Genomic DNA, 26,900 nt, shown 5'->3' on the forward strand with positions numbered 1-26,900 from the left:
ACCAGGAAGGGAACGCAGCCAACCAAGGACCTGGACGGAGTAACTCTTCACTTGCTACGGCTCCTCAGTCCAGAGCGCGGAGCACGCAGGCGGGCTGAGAGGGAAGGCAACGTCGGGGATGGGGGTCTGCGGCAGCGCAGGGATGGCGGAACCGAGTTGAGGGAGTCGGCCTGGCCTTCCCTCCCGCCCTTTGACTTCCCCTCCGCCCAGCCTGCGCCTCCAGGGCGCAGCAGCGAAAGGGTTAAGCGATCGAAGGGCTGCGGGCGAGGGAGGCGGCCGGCTGTCAGGAAGGAGCATGTGCAGTTTGCATTGCAACTGCATCCACGCTATGGGTCCTCTTCATTGGCACAGTTGATCTTCGGCCGCGGCGGCGGCGGCGCAAGAGCGGCTACAAAAGGAACAGCTGCCGGCTCGGATCCATCCATGGAGTTGAGGCGGATGAAGCGCTGCTGAGCGGATCCCAGCCGAGGCGCTGCGGTGAGCAGGCACCTGCGCCGGCCACCCCTCCTTGTGTCCCGCTGCCCAGCGTCACCCGGGTAGGTGCAGCCGCAGAGGCCTCCTCCTCCTCCTCCTCCCTGCAACGTGTGCGCGCAGATGCTCGGAGTCGGAGGACCAGGGCGACCGCGATGAGCGCGCTCGGGCTTCCGCCTTTGACCCGCTGCAACTCGCAGCCCAGGGGCAATTCCGCGGGGATCCGCTCGAGAGGAAGAGCGCTCAGCCCGTAACAAAGCGAGGAGGTGCTTAAAAGAGAAGCGGAAGGCAAACGGGCGGTTTTCCCCGGCTGCCCTTCTTTAGCCGGATCCTGTTCCTTAATCGCTCCCCAACCTCCCATCTTCCTGCCTCGGTTCCCGGCTTCCAATCCGCCACGCCCCCGACGGCCTGGGAAGGATGCTGAGCCGCTGCATCCTGTGTGGTGGGCTTGGCCTTGGAGCGGGCTCGGAGAAGTTCGGCCCGAGGCTTTCTTGGCGCACTTTCTCTCTCTTTTTTTGGCTCCCGCGGGAGCCCTGAACTCCCCCGCGCGTCCTCTGCGCTCACCGTGTGTAAGGGGGGGGGAGCGGGGAATCCTCTTGCTCGGACGCTGGCTTAGCTACTTGCGAGCTTCGAGTCACGCCTGGGTATTTCTCGCTTCTCTCCCTCCTCTAAAAGAGTCTGCTTGAACGCGGTGCCCTCCAGTTGTTTAGCATCCTTCCCAGGCGGCGTGGTCACCTCCCGCTGCTGTAGGAGTGTACTCCCAATTGCTAAATCCTCGGGCTTCCTCAGATTGTCTGCGCCTCTATTTTCACTGACATGTATTCGACTTCAGGTCCCCAAATTCTGAAGAGCCCCAAATAGGGAGTATGTGCCTTCTGGCTCTCAAGATTGTTACTTCTGATCCTACTCTTATTGCTTCAGCGTGAATTTTTTTTTTTAAATCATGTTTATAAAACTTCTTATTTGTTAAAAAAAAGCATTGGGCTCACTGATTTTCATGCCAGACACTGAGATGGACTGGCAACTGGTTAGTCCCATTTTGTAAATGGGAAGCCGAGGCTAGAAGAGAAGATAGGTGACTCTTGAAGCAAATCTAAGCATTGTTCTCTCTTAAAACTTACAGGCTTTTGCCAGGTTTTTTTCCTCAGTATATAGCTCACAGCTCACATGGTGTATGTCTCCTATCTAGGCTGCCCATTTCCTTGGTTGTCTCCTATCTATAAAGACACATGTTGCCCACATAATTCAGTTAGTGGTCTCCAACATGCCATTATATTTTTAATGGATTTTGGTGTTACAGAACATGGAGCCTGTCCTCTGAAATCAGTCATGGTCCTTCTTGTTAGATCCTACAGCAAGTTTTATTAGATTGTTCAGAAACATCTATGAGTCCTTGCATTTTTAGGGGAAACTTTTCCAACATGATCCCACCAAAGTGTTGGATTATGCCTGGCACTCCATAACCAGCATGCTTTGGTAAGCTCTCCAGAGATTATATGAATGATAGTGTCACATATCTTGGGTGCCAGTTATAAGGAGGCTGCTGAAGACAGAGCATTCTGTACATCCAGTGAGTAGAAATTCTTGCCCCGGGGGTGATATAAATTAAGTGCAGTTGGTATGGGTGTATCGTGATGTGTAAGATGATAGGTTTGATCTAACATCTTGCACATCATTGTAACAATGTATATTCATGTAATCAGTAACAATATTTAATTATGTAATCAACAGGATCATTGCATTGAATATTGTGTTTAGGGGATGTAAAAATATGCCAGTACTGATCACTGTAGAAATCATTAAATAATATATGACACAGTCTCTGTAAGCTGTGTTTTTTTAATCATTAGCAATATATCATATGATACCAAAAGCCAGGAAGTTTTTCCTCATTTGCTATGATCAGTAAAACAAAAGTATATCTTCCTTTTAAAAGTTTAAACTGAAAAATATTTTTGCGGACTAAAGTTGAGTTTAACCGAGAAGTGTTACTTTTTCTATTTTTCCCAGTTAATTAATTCTAAAGGGGAAAACATCACTAAATGTACATCAGCATCCCACAGAAAAATGTATTGTATTCCGTGACCAAGAATCTTGTGCTGAAACCCGTTGGACTGTATTGATTGAAACAGCCAAGGTTTTAAAATAGTGATGATAATTTCCAGCACTGGGGAATAAGCAGAACCTTGGACGAGAGACTGAATGTCCTTCCAGTTGAAGTAACCTTCTAACCCTATGAAATTGTTGCATTTTTGTGAGCCATTAACTTAATAAATGTCCAATTCCAAGAACAAGTTATCTAAGTAAACTGGAAAACTTAAGTACAACAAATTACTACAGCATGATAATTTAATTTTCTTCAGAAAAATTTATTTATGCAAAAAGAAGAAACTTAATTAGGCCTTCGTATTTTCTTATTTGAAGCATAATTGATTCTGTTCCTATTTCTCATGGAGATATTGCAACTGAACACCCAACCTTAGGAAATTATTTTAAGTCATATAACTTAATTTATGAGGTCTAAGTAGGCATAGACCTATACAAGACATATTGAAATCTTTGTTATAGCTAGGAAATGCAGAATTTTTTTAAAATTAATATGAAATTTATGGAATACTGGATTAAGTAGTTATTGCCATATTCTGTTCTTTTTCTTTTAATTATTTGTTTTTTCGCTCATGATTCTAAACAGAAGCATGATCGTATTTAGTCACCTACGCAAGAGCAATTTTGATATTATATTGTACTGTACTTCTTTGGAAAAACTATTGACGATCAATGTTGCTTGAAATGTAGAAAAAAAATCCTTAACTTTAGAAATCTGCATGCCACAAGGCAATATTTTTCTACACTGAAAAGGAAGAAAGTGATATGGAGACTGGGTTAATTGCACAGAATCTATGATGTAGTTCTTGCTTTTCACATATTTTAAATAATAAAAGGACTGGTTATTATGTATGATAGAACCAACAAGCAGAATGGGTAATTAAAAATGTATGTTTGAAACAGGGGAATTTGGGGAGAAAATTATTAGACTCCAGGAACTGAGTAGTGTATAAAACACATGTAGGAGCTTATCCAGTCAAGCTGAAGCTTTTTTAGCAGAAGGTATTAATATATTTTTAGTTTCATTCTGGCTGGAGAGCACCTACTTTAATTTCTAGGACTAGCTCTAAAACGTTAGGTTATAACCGTAGGAGTTGAGAAATAACACAGTTTGAACTTCTTAATGTTTACACCCAGAAGTGTCATATTGTTAGTACAACTCACTTCCTACTAGAAGTACACATGATGTAATCCTAGAAGTAGGAGAGTTTTATAATGGCTGAATTGCAGAACTTCAGAAGTCTGTTTATAGACACACAGTAAATGTATTTTAAAGTTAAAAATATCAGGGATTTTTGTTGTTGTTCTTTATTGACAAAAGCTGGATGGAGGAGCAAAGTAATAAAAATTATAGACCTTCTTGAAAATATTGCTATAAACCAGTGGATAAATACATATTAAAACAAACCTACACAAAAGGACAAACTATCTGTGATCATAAAGCAAGTCCTGCAATGGAATCTACTGGATTCTAATTCTAATGGAATCCAGTAGCATCAGGCACTTCATTCAATGCAAACTCACCAGTTTTCCCTTTGAACAATAAGGAAACAACTATCCTCCATGAAAGGAAATAGTTTTTAAACTACTGCATGGTGTTTGTAAAAAAATATGCTATTAGCTTTTCAGTCAACAAAATTTCATGGTATACAAACTTACTGGAGTGAGTTTTAGAAGGGAATCAACATTTAACATTTCCGTTTTCTGAGTCGGCATATCAACAGTTTTAATTTCTAGCCAAATGCAAACTTTCTCTCCTATTGCTACTAAGCTGCTCATTCAAATTAAGAAAAGGAATTTGGTAAATAAAATGCTGTGTGAGAGGGCATATATTCTTATTTCATTGTGTCAGATAGTATATCTGGGAAACAATATAGTATTCCAACTAGTGCACAGGAAGCATTTTTATTTACATCTCACCTGATAGGTACAGCTTTAAATCTTCCAAATCCTAGAAACTGAGACTTGGTGCAACTTCTTCTTTTCTTGCTTATGTTTTACATAATTCTGACCGACCTGTCCTTTAGTGTCTGTTTAAGTTTGGACTATGGATTTGAACTGTGACTTTGGCCCCCAGTCATCAGCAATTTTCTGTACTGTAATGAATGGGGCTTTTTAAATTGGAAAACTATAGCTTAAGTCTCATATTTTACCTATAAGGGCTTTCATAAAGAAATGTAAATCATTGGTGCCAACTTCAGGTTCCAGAAAAGTTTTGATAAAAAAATCTCTTCCCATTGGTTTTTCATTTTCTTCTTCTTTGAGAATATGTTGGAGTGCAGCTTCTGTCATAGAAGGTGCTATGTTGGGAAAAGCAGGTTAAGGGATAGGACATAACAATGAACCCAGCTACAACATCTTCTCCTATTTATATCAGAAATGGGAAGCTGGATAATTACTTGGTGGGAGTAGAACAGTACTTTTTGTCCACTTCTGGCTGATGGAAGCACTCCCTTCCAATCTTTTGTCATCCTGTCTCCTGCGTAATAGTTAGATATAGTAGTGCTCTGCTTGTGGTTCTTCAGAATTGACTAATAACACAGCCACTAGTACCGTAAGTGCTTTCATCTATGTCCTAGAAAAAGGCTGCACTGGAGTAGCAAGCTGAAATGATGCAATATTGAAGGACTAATCTTGTTTTCTCCTCCCTATGTTTCCTTCTGAAACATCACTGTAGAATTTGGAAGCTGACAGAAGAAAAGGAAAGGAATCCCAGGTAGAAATACTGCCTGTAATTCAGCTCCTTTTGTGATTCAATCTTTTTACCCTTGACCGTTGAGTTGTACCAAAGTGGGGCATAGGAAGGGTGGGAGAAGAACAGGAAGGCATCTAGACCTACTTTATCCGATGCAGTCAATATCTTTTTCCACCAGCTGTTGACATATTGGTGAGGGAACACAGCAAAACTAGAGGGCTCTACCAGGCTCTGCACATGCATGATTAGGAAAGCACCAATAGGTGGACCAAATGCAGTAGAGGCTAGATAGCAAATTGCATACAAATATATCCCACAAACTCAAGGATGAATGGACAGCACTTTAACTGAAAAGTATGGAAAGGCCCTTAATCTGTAGATGGTGGTTATAGAGGTAAATCATTTTTTGCAGGTCAATATATGGTGTCAGGATTCAGCCTTCAAGATAAAGGAAAATGGTAATTTCTTGTAACTTGTAAGAGGGCATAGGGAATGGGTGGGAAGGACTGGAGGAAGTGCTGCTATCAAGGCATTGTTCAGACATGAACTCAGTAAAAAAACTGATTTGTTGACTGAGATATTGAGCAAATATCTCACACAGGCCCATCCAGTGGTGGGTTGCTAACCAGTTTACTACTGGTTTGCTCGTGCTTATGCGCGCATGCAACGCTTCTATGCATGCACAGAAGCGTCCGGGCAGGTTGGTGGAGCCTCCTGCCACTGCCACTACCGGTTTGACCAAACTGGGCCGAACTGGGAGCAACCCACCTCTGGACCCGTCCCTAATTTGTAGGAAGTTAAACTGAGGGAGACAGGGAGCAAATGGAGACTTGCCAGAATCTGTTGTTATAACTATACTATAAAAATAGTTCTAGACTTAGGTGACATTGATTTCTTAGACTGGCCTATCTAATACGGCTGGCACAATTCTGTAAATGGAAAGTTTATTATTGTTCATTCTGTTGCTTAGCAAATAAACTTCTAGCCTGACAGAATAGTAGTTACCGGTAAAGCTATATGCTAGTACAAGCTTTGTGATACTTAAGTTAGTGATATCCTAACTTCGTTTCCAATTTTGAAAATCATTAGAATAATATTCTGGAAAGAAAAAGTTTTTCTTGTCATCAAACCTGGCTGGGTTGGTTCGAGGAAAGTGTGATTAATCCTACCCCCATGTCTGCCCAGCATTAATTAGGACAGATTATAAGACTAAGCTCTTGGCAAAATCTCAAAAGAAAAAATTGGCCTACTTTTTAAACAAATGACTTTTGTCACATCAGCTTTGTTTCATAGGTAAGCATGGAAAGAACATTTCCTATTATGGAACTGGAAAGGGTTATTTAGGCTACTAAATTTCCACCTTTCTCCTTCACTCAGAGCAGGAATCCAAAGTGAAGCTTTTTAGAAAGGTGGTTGCCTATTCCTCTGCTTGAACGTGTCCCCTGAAAGGAAGCCCATCACCTCTCTAACTAACATTGTCCATTGGTCTTCTTGTCTTCCTTTCAGAAATTATTTTGTAACATTCAAGTCTACTTTTTTGTAACTGAAATCTGTACTTGGCTGGATCGAGAAAGAACAGAGTACTATAAACCAAGCTAGTTATCCTATACCTATCCATTTTTCTTGTTTTTTTTCGCATTCCATTTGGTCTCTCTTAAATTTCATCCTATTATTTTAGCCTACTTAAAATTTCATCCTACAGGTAATCTTGCTTAACGACCATTCATTCAGCGACTGTTTGTAGTTGCAACATTGGTTCTGGAAGTTATGGCCGTTACAGCATCACCATAGTCATGTCATTGTGTTTCGAACACTTGCCAGCCAGTTTGCAATTACACCGTTGTAGCATCTCACTTCCACAATTTCTGACCTTCCCTGCTGATTTCCCATGAGAAAAATCAATGGGAAACTGTCAGGAAAAGTCACAAGTCACTTTCTTCCTCAAGAAGCAGAAGTAGGCTCCAGAGTACAGGGTGGCCAAAAGGGCAGAGATGGGTGGTGGAAGTTGAAGCAGAGTCAGTTTGAAGTTGGTGGAAGTTGAAGCAGAGCAGGAGATCATGACCATGGGATACTGCACCTGGTTGTAAATGTGGGCTGGTCACCAAGTGCCCAAATTTTGAATACCATTGTAGTGTTGGCCATTACCATTCGTTTAGGACCATCATAATTTTGAACAATTGCTGAACAGGTAGTTGTAACCCAGGGACTACTTGAAGCTAAGTTGCTTTGCAGAAATGGAAAGATAGTATTCTGCTATGCAGAGAAAAGGCTCTTTAGAAAAATTGTGATATATCAGATCAAACTAAATGGGGAATCTCATTTAGAATGAACCAAAGAATATACAGTTGATGCATCAGTATGATAAATCATATTTTATTAGCCCGGTAGAAAATATGTCTTTCTTCTACTATCAAATGGCATCTTGTGGTATGAGAAGGTAGTAATTCTAGTTGTAACATGTTAACATGTAGCTTCTTATCTGTGTGCCCATATCTGAGTTTGCCTATTCTAATTTATTACTTAAAAGGGAAGGGATTAAGTCTGCTGAGGAATTCTTATAAATGGAACTCTTGAAATGGAAAAAAAAGCCTATAAATTTTATTTTGAGACATTATAAATGTAGCATTACGACTACATAAAAGTAACAATGAAATGAAAAATAAAAACAAAATCCAAATAAACAGTTCTGAAATAAACGGCACTGTAATTGCCATCAAATTACAGATTCAACAGAAACTCTGGGGAAAAAGAAGACCATGAAGATGGAAAAAAGCATAAGCCTATTATTATCTTAAAGGGCAATGATATCATGCATAATTATCTCAAGAATCAAAATCCTATGTGCTTGGGGAGGGGCTAGTGTGAAGGTAACAGGTGCTTCACTGTGACCAGGTAGGCATTTAGTCCCTTTCCCTGCGTGTTCCAAGCTGAGGTGCCTGCAGAACCTCCTCAAAGGAACTCGGAATCTCAGCCCTTCAAGGATTCTGTCCTGAGGGGGAGAATTGCTCTTTTCCCAGGCTCGGGCGTGCAGCTGGTATATAAGATCTTCTGGAAAGATGACAGAGAGCATAAGAGGCCACGGAGAGACTGTCCTCACAGTTTTATAGCACTTAGCAATAGCAACCGCACTTAGGTTTATATACATCTTCATTGTGCTTTACATCATTCTCTGGATGATTTACAGAGTCAGCATATTGCCCTCAACAATCTGAGTCCCCATTTAACTAACCTGAGAAGGATGGAAGGCTGAGTCAACCTTGAGCTGGTGAAGATCAAACTCTCGGCAGCGGGCAGAGTCAGACTGCAATACTGCACTCTAACCACTGTGCCACCATGGCTCCTTCCTGGCTCCTACAAGGGCTAGGGATAACAGTAGAGTGGCAGGCTACTGTACACCCTCCCTCCCCACAAGGGCCATTTTGCCTTTTTTTCTGCCAGAGAGGAAGAAAACAATGCAGAGATTGTTGACCACTTGGCATGGAGTCTTAACAACCAGATAGCTGCCTATGTCAGTGGACAGTGGGTTTCCTATGAAGACTGATTTTCCTGTCTGGGTGAGACTCAAAGGATGGGATGGGTGGGATTGACATGAATGGAAAGGGAGTCCTTGACGAGGTGGGTGAGAGTAGCAGGAGAAGGGTCCTGTGTGTGGAATTGTGTTTGTGGGTGGAATGTGGAGATGGCCACCTAATGGCACCCAGAATTAGTGAAACTAAAATGCCTCGGCATGTCTGGCTTCCCATTCATGGGATGTATGGAATTCAGGGTGATGAGGGGTTCTTGGTGTTGGGAATTGAGTGGGCTATATTTGTGCTTTGAGGGGATGGATGGGCTGAAATATTATGGTGGTCAGAGATACAAAGAGATATGGTAGAAGACAGGGAGCTGGCCATTCTTGGGGAATGTGGGACTGATGTCTTATATCAATTTCAAGTTCTAGCTCCTCGGTATCCAACTCTACTCAGCAGATCTTCAGAAATTTAGTCTTTTGGCTTCTGCTTCTAATTGTCAGGTCAGTCTGAAATAAGGCTTCCTTCAATTGTGATTTAATTGTTGATGAAAGGGCTAACCTGTCTGAACTCCTTGACTTCATTTCAGGGTTGGCAGTGGAGTTCCCCAGACGTATGGTCTTGGGGGACGTGGAGCTGTCTTATTTCAGAGTGGGCTCTGAGGGCTCTTAGGAGTTCATGGTTCTATCCCAGATCTTCCAGAATCCGACACACATAACAATATTTGGGAATGACCTTGGAAGACAGGAGGAACATATGCCAGATGCTCCTCAGGTTATATTGGCTTTGTGTTACATAATATAGTCCTGTCCCTTCATAATTCAACTTCTAAAATCAGATTTGTATTATCATAAGAGATATATTTATCCATCAAAGCGTAGGTCTTCAAAGTCAGACCATTCAAATTATATTTTGTAGCTTTTCCAGCTCTTACCACTTTTCTAAGTGCCAGGAGGCACTTTTATTGATGATCGATATAATGGAAAACACTGTGCAGAATACACACAGTGTAAAAATAGAGACATTTCCTTCCAAGGGTATCTAGAAAAGTCACATCAAACCTTGGGAGGGGATGATGTAATATAACACCTGCATTTCTGTCTCTCTGAGTACTGAACAGAAGGTAGACTGTATAGACCATTCTGATAGAACAGTTTTCTATACTTATCTCTTCTGTACGCTGCAGTCACAGTATGGAATGAAATAACTTGAAAAACGTATTCCATTTTTCACACTGAGTGCTTGTTTGTAACAGTTGTAAATTAAAGTTCTTTTGAAACACATCTTAGCAAACTATTCTTAAAATAATTTGGTAGGAAAGAAAAGAACAGGACGACATTGTGCTGTGACTACTGCTATTGAATTAACTCCACTGCAGTAATTGGGAACTTTTCCTAATAAATCCTCTCCATGTGCAATTTTGTCTTCAGAGTCTGTATGAGAAACACATTTGAGTAAAGAACCTCATTTGTTAAGCACGTTCCGTATTGCACCTTATTCTCTATATATGGCATAAAACTTGAGAAACTGGTGATGTTAGCTGAGAGTTAAGAAAGGCTTCTTTCACTTTAGTCTGTTGCTTGTTCCGTGCAACCTAGTATCTATGATCAGAATCAAGGGTCTGATATACGTTTCCATATCAGTGAAGAGAAATGTTTAGCTAATAATTATATGATCTATATAATCTTCAAGGGATTTGAGCAATGCAACCTGTTAAGAAGCCAGAAACAAAAGGTTCAACTGATAAGTGAGTTGAGTAATGTGTTTCTTTAATCAAAACTTTTTCCGCTCTCTGTTGTACTGATAGTTAACTTAAAATATAGTGCATTGTATCTCAAGGCATTGCCTTTCTCATCGATGCAGCAGTATTGTGTCTGTTCTGCAGTTTTATGCAACTGCTTTGTGGAATGAAATAAAAAGCAACAAACACGTTTAATTTTTTTAAAAAAATTAATGATAGTTGATTTAAAACATATTTAAAGTTCGTACCCATTCATCTGCTGACTTGGCTAATAAAATGAGACCGACTAATAGTGTAGTCCATGGGAGTCTCAACCTTTAGACTTGCCTGGGCCACATGTGGTCCATGGGCCATGGGTTGGATACCACTTGTGTCCACCTAGACATTTTATCTCAGAAGTGGAGTAAATCCCATTAAGCTGAAGTGTGTATAAAATAGCAGGTCCAATTCCCCGCTCAGAATAAAACCATAAAACAGTAGGGGAACCTGGAACTGAATTGAAGTGTCCCAGTAAATCACCCATTGCCTTCTACGGAGTAGGTAACAGTTGGGAAATGTTAATCTGCTAAGTTGCTAAGCAACTACATCCTGACCTTAATTCCTATTGGATCACTGTGAGTTTAACTAGTGAATTAAATGTTCTGCTTTAAAATGTGATAGAGATGATGTGATAGTTTTTATACAACTGGATCCTTTTTTTCCTTGTTCATAAGAGATCCAGTGCCCTATTTTGCTCACTCAGTGATTTTGGAACAGCATATATATAATAGCTTCTATCATTGTAGATTAAATCTTCAAAGCAAACTGATCCTACTAACTGGAAGTTGCACAAGTTACGGGACTGGGGATTCTGAATGAATGTTAGAAAAAAGCTTCCTAATACAAATAGCAGTTTGACAGCAAAGCCCATTATCCAGATAATAGCAGGAGGTTTTTCTTCACTGGATGTGTTCAAGAAGCTAGATAGAGACCTCTCTGGCATGTTTTGGATTCTTGCATTGATCAGAGAATTGAACTCGGGTATAAATGCAATAGCAACAGCACTTAGACTTATGTGCTGCTCCATAGTACTTTCTAGCATACTCTAAATCAGAGGTCCCCAAACTTGGCAACTTTAAGACTTGTGGACTTCAGCTCCCAGAATTCTCCAGTCAGCATAGCTGGCTGGAGTATTCTGGGAGTTGAAAGTCCACAAGTCTCAAAGTTGCCAAGTTTGGGAACCCCTGCTCTAAATGGTTTACAAATATCAACGACCCCCACCCAGCAACCTGGGTCCTCATTTTACTGACCTCAGAAGGATGGAAGGCTGAGTCAACCTTGAGTCCCATCAGGGTCAGACTCAAGTTGTGAGCAGAGTTTGCCTGCAATACTGTATTCTACTGCACCACCAGGATCATGGCTCCTTTCTATTCTATGATTCCGATTTTAGGATTCAAGCTGGAGACCATACTAAGCATTCTTGGTTCTCAAGGCTCCAGCACTATTTCGGGAACCAAGGAGATAGCAGAACTGACACCTTAAAGCCCAAAGGCATCCTTCTTACTAAAATTCCTCCTCAGGTTTGGAAAGTTCTCAAGCAAGGCTGTCTTAAAGCACATCATTCCTAAGTGTGAGTGCAAAGAGAAACATTAAAAAAACACACAATAAGCAATGTCACATTCTTTTCTTTTTCTTTACTATATTCTTTTTTCTTTCTTTTCTTTTTATGCATTTTTTGCACTTTTTTCTTTTTATTCTTTTAGGGTTTTTTATTTTGTAGTTTTTAGCTTATTGAATACAGTTTTAATATGATTACTATGAAAAATGAAAAGCTTCTGACTGTTCAGACCTTTGGTCATCTGTGTAAATATTTGATGAGTTTTTCTAATAATAAAAAAATAAAGAATAGACAGTGCTTGGTCATATTGTGGCATCAGATTTTCTGCTCCAAAAGATGGGAGCAGATAGAACTTCTTGAACATTGTTTTTCGCATGCTCTGTTGTGCTCTTTGGTGTACCTTCAAAAGACATATTGCTGGAGTCAATCATTTTTCAGCAATTGTTAAATGTCATTTTATTTTAGAGATACGTACAAGGACTGCAACTTCCCAAACTCAGACAATGCTTCCACCCACCATTTTTTAAAACACTATTTTAACAGCGTCAAGGCATCCTTCTTCTTTTCAAAACACAGGAGAGGCGTCCAAGACCTTCAGGCTTAACCTCGTTATAATAGAGTGAGCAAACTTAACATATGTCTGACCGACCTCCAACATCAGAGAAGTTTGGTGCTGCAGAACTGCTTGCTTGTAAGCTCATCTTGTTTTCCATGGGTCAGATTGGGGCCTGTGGGTGAAAAGTTTAGAGCTGCAGTTGGAGGATTGCTGCATATGCCTATCTGGCACGTGGACCTATAGCTTCATTAATGGAGCTGCCTCTGTGCAATCATATGGCTGTTGGAGGTCTGCCTGGGGCCAGCAAATTGGATGACCTTGTTCTGATTGTTTAGCAACTGGACAATTCTCCAATTTATTCCTGGGCTTAATTCAAAGTGCCTTTAAGCTCTAAACCGGGGATGGACAATCCTTTTGTGTACTATATTAAAAAAAAGGATTGAAGCAGCCGCTGATAATGTGGCACCACGCTAAAGGACAGGGAAAAAACATTGGGTGCTTTTCTGTGGTTTGGGACTTGTTTTAAGATAAAATGGATGTATAAAATAGACTCAAAGCTTGACATTCCTGTTCTAAGCAGAACTGTTTGGAAAGTTCCTTGCTGAAAATAAATTTTATGCTGAATTTGGAGCTGGGCAAGGGGGTTCCATGTAGCAAATTGATTGTGGGTTGCCTACCTCTTCATTAAAATATTGGCATTCAGAATACTTTGAGGTGCCTTCTCTTTTTTAAGCATCTCTGAGAACTTTGCTTCACTTTATATACCTTACTCGGGAGAGCAATCACTTTTTTAAATATATTTTTTTAAAATTAATTTAAAACAAATACATCATCCTTCTTTACATGCTATAGAAAGTGTATCAGTTGGTTACAAAAAAAACACTTTCATGCATCTCTTCCACAGTCAACAAACACAGTTCATATTAACTTAAGTATTTTAACTCAAATATTTATACATGTCACCAACATTATATCTCCATTTTCATTTGACTATAATTGTTTAAACGTCCTTCATCATAAAATATACCAAAATTTAATACATAACCACATACCTGCCTTTCAATTACTATTTCTAAAATCCTCCACTAACACTAAATCCTTATGTCCTGTTCTAGCTAAACATCCATAATATTTAATAACAAAGTTTTCTAATCCTCCTTTCCAAATCACTGTTTAAAGTTTACATCCAGTTTCCTTATGTTATACCAATATCTATATATGCATTGTTATTCTTATCCCTCCTTTATTTGGTTATATCCTGTATCATAACATTTTCCCCCTAATAATCAAAACTTTACTTGTATCTAACTTAGTTCTTTTTTCTTTTTTATTATTATTATTATGTGGTTAATTTTTGGTGAGATTCACAGCCTTTGGGGCTGGTTGGTAGCTCAACAGCTTGAGTCCTAACCAAGGACCTAGGAACTGTTAAGGTAACGTCAGAGGATATAAGCTGTTCCAAGTAGGGTGTTTTTTTATAGAATCAGAATGTTCAAGTCTGATAAATTTAAAATTTCCAAATAGCGAGGTAGCTCTTTAGGTATTGCTCCAAGGGCTCCAATTACAATCGGGACAACACACGATTTCTTTTTCCACAGTCGCTCAATTTCAATTTGCAAGTACCGGTACTTTGTGATTTTTTCTTGCTATTTATCTTCAATTCGTGCATCTCCAGTTATTGCAATGTCGATGAACCATACTTTTCTCCATAGTGAGGGGGGAGGAGTATCCAGAATGGGTGTTGACTTTGTCCTCTCATGATTGGATGAGTCAGATAAGCTCTTTGGGTAACGCCCCCTGGCCAGCAGGACTACCTATTCTTCTGACTCATCTCCTCAAGGAAAAGTTGCACTACTCAGTAACTCCAGTAATTTACAAAGGAGTAAGGAAAATAAACTTGGATCCGGCGAATCCTGCCTCCCTTCATCGCACACAGCCTCCACCTGCAAGGACTGGACTGCCACAAGCCTCCTGGGGCGGCACGCTGCCCTGGCCACTGAGTGAGACGGAGTCACTCAGGGAGGACAATTGCCGGGCAGGCAGGAGGAGAGGGCAATATGCTTCCTAGAAGCAGCCCTTGATGCAGAGGCTAATCAGGAGCAGAAGCGCTCCTCTGCTCCCCTCGGGTTGAGCCACGAAGCTGGCTAAAATACCCTGGAACACCTGTGCTGGCAGCCGACAAGGTGAGAGCCGGAAAGGCTTAGAAAGAGCTGCGGAAGACAGGGGAGAGAGCTGCAGCCATGGCAAGCCTGCAAAGGCAAAAGCCATTTCCATGTGCTCCAGCAAGGAGGAGCCGTTTGAATTTGGAGCCGGGGCCATCTTGAAACCACATGGTCCAAGATGGCTGCCCCCAGCAGCTCAGAGGAGGCAGGCAGAGCCTCAACTCTCAGCCCTCCAGCCACAACCGGAGGCTTGTGGAGCCCTTGAAAGGTGAGAAACCATCGCAGAGGCATTAGCCAAGGGCGGGGGATGCAGCAAAGGGCCAACAGGAGGCTTGTTAAGGGAGTTAGAGGCAGGCGGTGGATCTCCCCCCCTACTTCCTAGATGAATCAAGACTGCACGAAACCCCCCCCCCAACCTGAGAACTCCTCACCTCCCAGAGGAGGATTCCCTTCGGCTTGGTGCTTCAGAAATCCTGCCTAAAAGCCCGTTCTCTCCCTTTCTAACTGCATAGTAACAGGAAAAGCCCCCCCCCCCTTAAGGACACTCTCCTTTAAGGAGGAGAAAGAGACTTGGCGAGAATGCCATCAGAAAAAGGCTTCCAGCAAGAGCTGCGTTTTTTTGGGGGGGCTAAGTCTCCTTCACCCTTAAGAAAATTCTCCTTGAGTAGGAGAAGGAGGGGGGAGGGGCGGGAAGTCCCTGAGTAGGAGGCAAAACAAAAGCTGTTTTTTGTGGCTAAGTTCTGAGGGCGGGGCGATGGCAATTGCCTTGCAAAACCATTTGGAAAGAAGGGGGGAGGGGCCCCACGTGGCCAAGCCAAGGAAGAGTATTCAGCCCCCAGGGAGAGACAGAAGAACCTCCAATCAGGTTAGAGATTACCCCCCTCCCCCAAGGCTTTCCAAGGGTGGGGGTGAATAGGCAAAGAGCAAATGCTATACAATACAATACTATGCAATACAATAGCAGAGGGGGCAGGAACCTTGTAGGTCTTCTAGCCCAACCCCTTGCCTAAGCAGAAATTCCTACACCATTTCAGACAAATGGCTATCATTACTAGTCAGCCCTGTAGCTCAATGGTTAACAGCTGACTCTGTAAACCACTTAGAGAGGGCTGAAAGCCCTATGAAGCAGTATATAATTCTAACTGCTATTGCTATTACCATCCAACAGCTGCTTAAAAATCTTCCACTGTTGGGGCATTCACAACGTCCGGAGGCAGGTTGTTCCACTGATTAATTGTCTAACTGTCAGGAAATTTCTCCCCAGTTCTAAGTTGCTTCTCTCCTTATTAGATTCCACCCATTACTTCTAATTCTGCACTCAGATGCCTTGGAGGATAATCAGGTTGCCTCTTCCCTGTGGCAACCCCTGAGATATTGGAACACTGCTATCACGTCTCCACTAGTCTTTCCTTTCAGTAAACTAGACCTGCCCAATTCCTGCAACCGTTCTTCATAGGCTTTAGCCTCCAGCCTGATCCCTCTGTTGCTCTTCTCTGCACTCTCCCTAGAACCCCCACATCCTTTCTACATCATGGTGACCAAATTGAATGCAGAATTCCAATCTGGCCTTTCCAAGGCCTTATAAGGGGGATGAACACTTCACGGGAGCTTGATTCTATTCCTCTGTTTATGCAGCCAAAAACTGTGTTAGGTTTTCTGGCAGCTATTGCACACCGCTGGCTCATATTAAAGGGTGGTCCACCAGGACTCCAAGATCCCCTTCACAGTTACTACTGTGGAGCAAGGTATTCTGTACCTGTGCACTTCACCTTCGTTGCCTAAAGGTAGAACCTTACCTCTTTGAATCCCATTTCCCTAGGTAGTGCCCAATGTTCAAGGGTACCAAGATCCTTCTGTATCTTTAGCCTGTATTCTGAAGTGCTGGCTATTCCTGCCAGCTTGGGGTCACCTGCTAACCTGATGACCCCCCCCCCATCAGCATTTAACAAACAGAGAGCTAACAGTCATTCTGGCTCCTTCTCATGACCGCTTGAGATAACAGCAGTTCTTAAAGAAACAGTACTACTATCATGGCATTTATTTTGCTATCCCAAATGTTAGCTTACACACCTAACACCCTCATTCAAATCACTGATGAAGATGTTGAAGAGTACTGGGCTCAACACTGAGCCTTGGGGGACTCACTGCACTCTTCCCTCCATGAAGAGGCAGTCCCATTGAGGAGTACAGGTGTGTGCACCAGTTACCAAGGCACCTGGTGTGACTAGGTCTAATCCTCAGTCTTCTACTTTATCTAGTAGTAGGTTATGGTCTACCTTATCAGGACTTGCTGAAGTCCAAGTTAACTATATCAATGGCATTCCTATGGTCCACTAGGGTTGTCACCGTAATCTAAGAAGATTTGTAGATTTAGATTTATTGAACATTTATAGGCCGCCCTTTTCCCTGAGGGGACTCAGGGCGGCTTACAACAATGGGGGAAGGGAGCGCAAAACAAGACATAAAAGAAACGTGAATAAAAAATTAACTATAAAACACAACATTCATTATGGCTAGTCTAGTATGATCTGTTTTTGACAAACCCATGTTGGCTTTGGGCTCTCGAGCCGGTTTTCTCACTTTCTGAAGGGGGGGAATCACATCAGCAATTCTATAGTGGTTCTCCGGTACTCCAGGAGCTCTGATAGATATAGTTTCAGTTGTTTGGAGATCTCATCCGCCAGCTCCTTCAGATCCCTGGGGTGTAACCCGGTCCTGGGAATTGGACCTTGCCTAAGATAGACAGGCTACCATTTCTTCCCTATCTCATCTTGGGTTCCTAATCTGAATTTGGGGTGCTGTTTTTGATAGGTTGGATAGTTTATCCCTGCTGGTAAAGACAGATGCCAAGCACGAGTTAAATAGTTCGGCTCTACCCCTGCTGCCTGTCACCTTCGGGCCACTTTCTCCCAGCAAGGGACCAATTGTTTCCTTAATCTTTCTTGGTTTTATCAGGCGGGAAGATGCCCCCCTTTTTGTATTTTATTTTATTATTATTATTGTTGTTGTGATTCTTGTTATTATTATTAATTTACCTTTGTGGCAGGCCTTTATTGTGAACCTTAGCTTCCCTCACTTCATCGTTACACACACTCTAGTGGCCGCCCATTAAACTCCATCGGTGTTTACATTCAGAATATCTCTGCGCTAATCCTAGCCATAGAATCATAGCACCCTTATGGCCGGGGGGAAAAAAGGGTCAGATAGGCTGGTCCCCATGCCAGAACCCACCACAAACTCAGAATGGGATGCCCGACTATGAGAGATCGCAGAAGCACCTCAGATAGCCTATGAATTTAGACAACTTTCGCTGAGGGCAGAACATATAGCAGGGGTGGGATACATCAGAGCCGACTGGCTCAGCCGGACCAAGGGGACAGTTTGGAGCGGAAGCTGCAGCCAGCAATCTTCAAGGAAATGGCAGAGTGCTTCGGACACCCGGAGATCGACTTATCCGCCACGCCCTCAACGCTCAGCTTCTGAGGGTCATCTCCAGGTACCAGACATGGGGGGGGGGCAGAAGGGGCGGACGATCTGCGAAGCCCCTGGACCAGGGGTTGTCGGTATGCCTTCCGCCCTTACCCCTGATCCCCAGGGTCATATGGGAAACCCTTCGGGAGGGGGCAGAAGGGGTTCTCTTGGCGCCTCTCTGGCCCCGGAGACTGTGGTTGCAGAGCTCCAGTCGCCTTCAACGGAGAGGCCATGGAGATTCCCCCTGGAGGGAATATCCCTTAACCAGGGGTCGCTGGAGCACCCAGACCGTCAATGGCTCCAGCTGACCGCTTAGCTCTTGGAACGGAGCATCCTGGGGAAAGACCCTCCCCCCCCCCAGGGTGATGCAGACTATCCAGACTGCCCGCACACCTTCCACAGAGCGTATATATGGCTCCATGTGGCAGGCCTCTGCCTCATGGTGTAATTCCCTGGGGCACAATACTAGCCAGGCCTCAGTGCCTCAGATTCTGGACCTCTTCCAGGCAGGCCGGGACAGAGGGTTAGCTTCTAACACAATTAGGAGACAGGTCCCAGACTTCTCGCCAGTTGTCCTGCGTGGCAGGAACCAGAGCTTGACTCACCTTCCTGTGGTCAGGCAATTCCTCAAGGGGACTTCCAACCCCAAACCGCACGCAGCGTTCAAGTACCATTCCTGGGACTTACACAGGGTAGGGGACGCTCCAATAGGCGCTCCATCTGAGCCTTTACGAACAGCTTCCCTTAAGTTCCTGATTCTCACAGTGGCCTTTCTGGTGGCCATCCCCCCTGCCAGGCAGATATATGAACTGCAAGCTCTCCACCGGGGAGGGTCTCTGCTTCCCCCACTAAGACAGAGTGGGGTTACGCCCTTCATCCCAAGGTGGGCTTCTGCTTCCATCAAACCCAGGAACTGATTTGCCCAACTTCTGTCCAGACGGGGGGGGGAAAGAAGGGGCTCACTCTGGGCATAAGGAGGGCCCTGAGGATTATCTCAGGAGAACCAGGCCAGTCAGGAAATCCGAAGCTCTGTTTGTTTCCTTCCAAATAGGGGCCTGGGTAACAGGGTGACTTCCACCACAATAGGTAGGTGGTTGCAAACCTGCGTTACCACTGCATACCAATCACAGGGCTTACAGACACCAATGATATCACAGCTCACTCCACGCAGAGCGCAGCCACATCCAGGGCCTGGGCCGCGCAGACAGCCCTGGCCGGAATCTGCAGGGCAGCCACGTGGGCTTCCCCCTCTCCCTTTGCTAGGAACCATAAACTGGACTCTTTTACCCCGCAGGGCAAAAGCCTCTTGGACGCAGGGCCTCTTGGACGCAGGGCGTTGCAGGTGGTTCACAGGGCGGAGCCCACGCCTCAACTGGCACAAGCGGGGGACATGGGGCCTCTGGGGTCTCCCTCCCTAGGGACGTGCAGGCTTTGGTACGTCCCATTCTGGATACTCCTCCCCCCTCACTATGGAGAAAGGGCGTTGGTACTTACCTGATACGCCTCTTCTCATAGTGGGGGGAGGAGTATCCAGTCCCTCCCTGACTATGTTTGTACGACTAAGTTTTATGTTCACAGTTTTATGAAGTTATATAAATATTGATGTTGAAGACGATAAAAGCTAAGAACTGAATTAAGAGTCTGGAGTGAATGGTGCAACGAGTCGGATGGAGCTCTTCGTCAAAAGAATGGGTAGTCCTGCTGGCCAGGGGGCGTTACCCAAAGAGCTTATCTGACTCATCCAATCATGAGAGGACAAAGTCAACACCCATTCTGGATACTCCTCCCCCCACTATGAGAAGAGGCGTATCAGGTAAGTACCAACGCCCTTTTTCTTTTCAACTATTGTTATGTCAGGTGTGCTGTGGGCCAAGTGCTTGTCAGTCTGAATTCTGAAGTCCCACAAGATCTTGACTTTCTCATTCTCTAAAACCTTCTGAACCTGATGTTCCCAGGGTGTTTGCTGTACTCAAATCCAAACTTTTGGCACAATTTCCAGTGAATGATCTAGCAACACAGTCATGGCGTTGTAGGTAGTCAGTTTGTGAAATTTTGCTGCACCCACTGATCAAGTGGTCGACTGTCTCGTCTTTCTCATTAGAGAGGCGACATTTGCTGTTGGTGGTAACATGTTGAATTTTTGCCTTCATGCAGTTTGTGGCTAAGGCTTGTTCTTGAGCTGCCAAAATAAAGCCTTCTGTTTCTTTTTTCAGTGCTCCTGATCTTAACCAATTCCAAGTTAGCTTTGGTCAGCTTTGCCTTCAATATTTTTCAAGTATTGGCTATGCATAGCTTTGTTTTTCCAATTTTCAGCTCGCTTCTCAATTACTTCTTTCATATATTCAGCTTTTGGCTTAGTTGTCTTTAAAAGGCCTCCTTTATTTACTTACTTAATCATTGGTTCTTCACTTTTCTGAATGTAATCATTCAAGCTGTGTTTTTCTTCTTCCAAGGTCTGTTTTACTTGTAGGAGTCCTCGACCACCCTCTGCTCTTGGTAGATATAATCGGTCATTATCACTTTTAGGGTGCAAAGTATTATTATTTATTTATTTATAAAATTTATAGGCCGCTCAATCCCGAAGGACTCCGGGCGGTTATTATTAACCTTTATGTATAATCCAAAGGGATTGCTAATCTTCCTTACATGGGTACCATTCAATATTCATATCCAATTATATTCATCATAACACTACACATTGTATACATTAGTAACATTATCAGTTATTTATTTAAGCTATATCTAGTATCAATAAATTTCGCTAAGTTTAACTAGTTTTAAATTATATTCTTCCATCTATCAACCTGTATCTTTCCAATAACAAAACAATCTCATATCTTCTGCCATTTTTGGTGCCAATCCTCTAATCATCTTCTTGATCAGCTTTGTATGGACTTCTCTTAGCAGCTCCTTGCTTGTAAGATCTCTCACATAATCTTGATGCCCTCTTTCTGTTTCCTTATTCAGCTTATCTTTGATTGTCAACATTGTTATCAATGCTTTTCCTAATAGAATTACTTTCTTTAAGTCCATAGATTCTTTAGTTTTATCTTCTTCTATATCTTGCCCTCTGGAATAGATTTCCTCTCCATTTAATTCCTCTTTCAGTATTCTATTCTTTCCATTTCCAGGAACAAACCAATTACCATAAATATCAGAGGTTTAATCTCTTTATATTCATTTTCCACTTCGTTTTTTTGAGTTTCAATCACCCAGTTTTGTATTTGGTAAACATCCTCAATTTTTTCATCATATTTTATTGTTATGTGCTCTAAGTATTCCAGTTTTTTCTCTATTCTTTCATATATATTTGATAATTTCTGTATTTCTGAAAGTATCTTTTGCAAATTTGAGACTTCTATTTTCTTTTGAAGTTGTGCAATTCTAACAAACACAGCTGCTCTAGCTTGGAAGGTTAATAAGATTAAAGCATAGATTCACAAAGAACGTTGTTTCCACTTTTTTTCTGATTAGAAATATACTTCAAAGGGACATCTGTGTGCTTCCCTTCTTATCACTCTCTGTAGCCAAGCAGTAAAACATTATGGTTCCAAGTCAAAACAATCCGTGAAGAAAAAAAGTGTTCCGTTTTGAATACACAAAACTCCAATCAACAAAAACCTCCCAGTCTCCGAGCAGCGATAACACTGTTAAAAAGTTTCCTTTTATATCTTTTTTGTATTTCAAGTTAGAAAAAAGAGTCCAATCTTTAAATGAATTAGAAAAATACACACAGCAATGAAAGAGGAAAACTTTACTCTATAGTTTACAGAGAATCATAAAGAAAAGGTAGAAGAAGAAAACTTAATCCATCCGTTTCAAAAGGCTTGCATAAATTTCATCTATGAAGCTAGCATTTAAAAAGTAAGATAACCACTGTCCAAAACCATTCCAAATTTAATTCCGCCGCTTGTTTCTTCTATTCTTCAATTTAAATTAATTTTTAAGTTTTTATAGGCAGGCTCTTTTTAAAACAGTAAAGGTTCCTCACCAGCTAGAAACACTTTCACTTTCCGTATGCTTCCATTTTGGAGCTGCCCCGACTTCATCAGCCTTGGCTGGATTTTTTGTCGCTGGCTTGAAGAACTTCTCTTGCTTCTTTCAGGGATTTTGCGATATCCCTAAGATCAGCAAGACGTATTCTTCCTGTTCACCATCTCTTCGGGACAGTTTAGATCCGTTTGGACCACCCAGTGGCAAAAGTATTGGCTGCGGTCTCAGAGCATCGAGACCCGCACGACCATATTGTCACGACATTGGCTCCTCCTCCCAGGAGAGCAATCACTTTCCAGATGCTAACAAGGTATAGTGGTTAAGCACAAAGTTGGATTTCTGTTATTTCAGTGTATTTGCTTTTGGAATTGAGTTTGTTATTGTTAGTACTTCAATTGTCATAAATGCTGCCTCAATGATAATTCGTATAGATGCCGTAGAAATGTTGGTGTAAATGAAAAGACTATTTGTCTTGTTTAAAAGAAAAATTATGCCGATTTATGCATAATACATAACAATTTGATTTGATTTTAAATAAAAATAAGGTAGAGATGCCATTTGGGTGGATACCAGGATGTAATTAACCTTGTTGCAGTACAAAATTTAACCATGGTTTGATTCATTGAAACAATAATTAAATTTTGGAAAAACACCATGACCATAGTATACAACATTCCCATTCTTCTCTCCATCATATAAGTATCCTCCCAGTTCCCCAATGTAATTTTGTGTAATTGCAGCAGTTCATTGGAGGAGAGATAGATCTAAGTAAGAGCCCCCTTGTCAGCTCAATTGTCTGTTGTTGAATTGAATGAAGCAAGTTTTCATCAGGTGCCCTCAAGAACCATAAAAGGAAAATTAGATGCCTGCTATTATTGTTAAATTAAAGCCTGAAGAACATAGATACTTTGGCAGCTGAATGAGAACATGAATAATTCACCTCCCACAAACTATGCCTCCCATGACTTTAGCTCCTGAAATACAGGCGGATTTATTTCCTAAGCCTTGGGGATTAAAGCTGTGCAGACTCTGATCACGTATAGACTCAGCAGCTGCTACGATTGGGATTTAAGAGAGTGAAGGATGAGCCCTCAATTGTCACGTTAATGGTGGTAGTCAAAGAAGTTTGGCATCAAGGGCAACCATTAAAGTTGGCTCACCCTAGATGAGTCATGTGAAGAGGTGTTTGGCTGATTGCACCAGGAAGTGTGGCAGGTTTGGGAGGGCAGCTACTGGAAAATTGTCTTGTAGATGTGCCAAAGAGCTCTTCTTGGGGGCCTAGAAAGAACAACACATTGTTTTCAGCGAGACTTTGTCAGTGTAAAAAAATAAGGTATTGACTCTGTCCGAGCCTTCATCTCAAGAAGCATAACTGCTTAAAGTATTGTTCAGCAAAATGAAAATATGCTACCCTGAGCAGTGATGTGCGGTGAGGTTCACGGCCGGTGAGGCAAGCGGGCAGGACCTCTATATTCTCCTCCCCCCACCCCTCCAATCTAGGCAGGGTCGAAAAGTCCCCTGGGCAGTCCTAAAGCCGGGCCAGATTGCTCAAGAGCCAGGAGCCCTTCTCCAGAGTTCAATGACACACGTTTCCAAGAGCGCTACACTGCGCCGCGCAGCCACCCTAGTTTCCAAGAGGACTGCTGGGGTAGGTGGTCAAATGTTGCGTCCTCCGGCATCCGTTCCAAGCCGCTCCGGAAAAAAAACCTGCCCGCCTCTTGCTTTGAAGGAGAGAAGGAGGAGGAGGGGAGCACCCGCTTGGGGAGGGGGGTAGGACAAGCTGTGGGGTTCATCTCCCCGCCACATAAGGATCGGAGGGCTCGCCTCGGAGCCCACCTCTCTGAGCGTGCGCACACTCGCTATAGCTGGGTGAGGGGGGCAGCGGGGGGAGTTAAGCCAAGCGTCTGAACACCTCCCCCACAAGAAATGAATCATCTCCCCCAGCCAGCCTCCGAAGCAGCCTCGCACACCAGAAGCACTGAGGAGGGGCAGCAGCGGCTGGCGTTGGCAGATCCCCCTGCCTGTGCCTGCCCTTGCGCGCCAGGATTTTCCTTGTGGCATTCTGCCTCCCCCCCACCGCCAGCCGGAATAGTGCACGCGCACGCGCCATCTACCCCCCACCCCCGCTGCACCTGAGGAGAGGGGGGAAAGCCAAGCAGAGCCCCCCCTTCCCACTCAAAGCCCCCTTAAAGCAGAGAACAAGCTGCTCTATGGTGGACAGGCACACCAGCACTTTAAAGTGCATGCTGCCTTGGCCCGCCATAGAGCGAAACATGTCCTGCTTTATGGCCAGGAGTGGGAGCCACGCTGGCACTTTAAAGTGCATGCCACCGCTCCACTGTATGGCTGGGTCCGGGGCAGCGGTATGCACTTTAAAGTGTGAGCGTGGCTCCTGCTTCCGGCGCTGAATGGCCGGAAGGCACGCCAGCACTTTAAAGTGCATGCCGCCTTGCCCCGCCATAGAGCGAAACATGTCCTGTTTTATGGCCGGGAGCGGGAGGCACGCTGGCACTTTAAAGTGCATGCTGCCACCCCAGCCATATGATGGGACCCACTGTATGGCTGGGTGCCAGTGTGATCCGCTCTATGGCGAGGCGTAGAAATAATAAAAAATAAAAAAGTGCCAGCAGAGGCGGATAAAACACACACACACACACACACACACACATTACTTATAATAAAACAAATTACAATTACTTACAAATAATTTTGAATTCCTCCCCCCTTCCCCCTCCCTCCGACCCACATACCTTCCAGCTGTGTCAACTCTCCTCTTGTCCGCCACGATGAAAATGTAAAAAGAAAAAGGCAAGAGCTGCTCTAGGCTAGCCAGGCTGGGATAGTTGCTGCTAGAGTCACCACGTGGATGACTCTGCTTAACTGTTTAAAAAAAGCCTCTAAACAAAGTGCCCTCTGCAGGAGGAGGCGGGATAATCACGTACCTCCTTTGCATAAGGAATTTTTCGCCTTTTAACCCTTGCTTAACTTTGAGCAAGGGTTAAAAGGCGAAAAATTCCTCATGCAAAGGAGGCCCATAGTTCTCTCACCTCCCCCTGCAGTTAGCACTAAGCAGACTCACAGTCATCCACTGTGACTCTTGAGTCTGGCAGCAACTACCTTAGTCTTTTTCCTTTTATTTTTTCTTTTCTTTTCCTCATGACACTGGTGAGGCCCCGCCTCCCCTGACTGCACGTCCCTGAACCCTGAGTAACTTGTTTTGTGAGAAAGGCAACTATATAAAATTTAAAAATGAATTAAAACATTCATATGAATTATATGGAGTCACTTACATGAGAAGTTGTCCATATCTTGATTGGCAACTGAGGATTTCAGACAGAATTTCTCTCCCTGTTTCTGTGGGAGACTTTTTAAGGTCAGGAGTGGGGTAGGCCAGCATGATTGGAGAAAAAATAAAATAAAAAGGGTAAATTGAACTTTGTTCTCCTTTACTATCTATCTAAGCACCTGTTAAGCAGTGTCTCTGCTGAATATTCTTCCTTCCTCCTTCTTTGTTTGCTCATTGCCAGCTATTGATTTATAGTGAAGCCTTTATCCAGATGGTTTGCACAGGTGATAACACTTCTTCCACCTCTGTTCAAACACCAATGTGTATCACAGAAAGTGCTCTGTAGAAGAATTCAAAGTAAGAATTTAATCCTAGGATGAGTCAGATTTTTTTTAAAAAAACACAGACTATTGACTACTCAGAAAAATTGCACTTTGGAGTGATAGGTATCCACTTTGTATTTTTAATTGGAAATCTGAGGTCCACAACTGAAACAGATACAATAAAGAGATCTTTCCCTTTTCCTTTCTTTTCCCCTTCCCTAAAATGGAAATTTGTTTGAAATGGTATAGAGTTTCCTGCCTAAGCAAGGGGTTGGACTAGAAGACCTCCAAAGGTCCCTTCCAATTCTTCTCTTCTCTTCCCTTCCCTTCCATCCCATCCCATCCCATCCCATTAATTTCCTATGTTTCCTAGGCATATTCTATTCGAAAATAATTTCAACGAGATCATCTTTTCTATAGCTGCCAGCTTTTAGACCTTGCTCTTATATTCTTCTTTATAATAAATGTACAACATTAAACATAATTAAAAAGATAAAGACAAATATGAACAAAAATCTTAAAAAAATAAAAAGTACTGAAAAGAAGACATAAATTGAAAGAACAATTGAAAGGAAAAAGAATAGAAATAGTTGTCGATTCACAACAGTTCATTTAATGACTTTAGTTACAATGGCACTGAAAAAAGTGACTCATGTCCATTTTCCATACTTATGACCATTGCAGCCTCCCCATGGTCACATGATGGACATTTGGATGCTTGACAAGTAGCTCACATTTATGACCATTGCAGTGTCCCAGAGTCATGTGATCCCTTTTTGTGACCTTCTGACAAGCAAAGTCAATGGGGAAATCAGATTCATTTAACAACCGTTTTACTAATTTAAAAACTGCAGTGATTCACTTAACAAAGGTGGTGAGAAGTCATAAAATGGGGCAAAACTCATTTAACAAATTTCTCACTTAACCACATAAATTTTGGGAAAAATGGCTTCTCCCTTCATCACATTTCTTCTCACAAATCTTCAAAAT

At 42.8% G+C, this 26,900-nt stretch overlaps 1 protein-coding gene across 7 annotated transcripts in view; it reads left to right on the plus strand.

Moving 5' to 3' along the window:
* Positions 1-269: 269 nt before the first annotated feature.
* The window catches only part of TMEM229B (transmembrane protein 229B), a 56,391-nt gene continuing 29,760 nt past the window's right edge, over positions 270-26,900 (plus strand). For 2 of the 7 annotated variants that reach the window (XM_087721272.1, XM_087721297.1), the window contains exon 1: positions 270-536. Coding sequence is in view for 1 of the 7 variants with exons in the window: in XM_087721266.1 (XP_087577392.1) it covers positions 1,972-2,041 (70 nt within the window). In the remaining 6 variants the exon portion in view is untranslated. Of the gene's footprint in view, positions 537-719; positions 738-1,946; positions 2,042-26,900 lie in introns of those variants that run through there. The other 5 variants (XM_087721286.1, XM_087721305.1, XM_087721288.1 and 2 more) reach the window with 4 other exon arrangements.

Source organism: Thamnophis sirtalis, unplaced genomic scaffold (assembly GCF_051295495.1).
Source record: "Thamnophis sirtalis isolate CommonGarterSnake01/CBP01778 unplaced genomic scaffold, rThaSir2_p1.2 scaffold_1, whole genome shotgun sequence".
In the NCBI taxonomy this organism is placed as follows: Eukaryota; Metazoa; Chordata; class Lepidosauria; order Squamata; family Natricidae; genus Thamnophis; species Thamnophis sirtalis.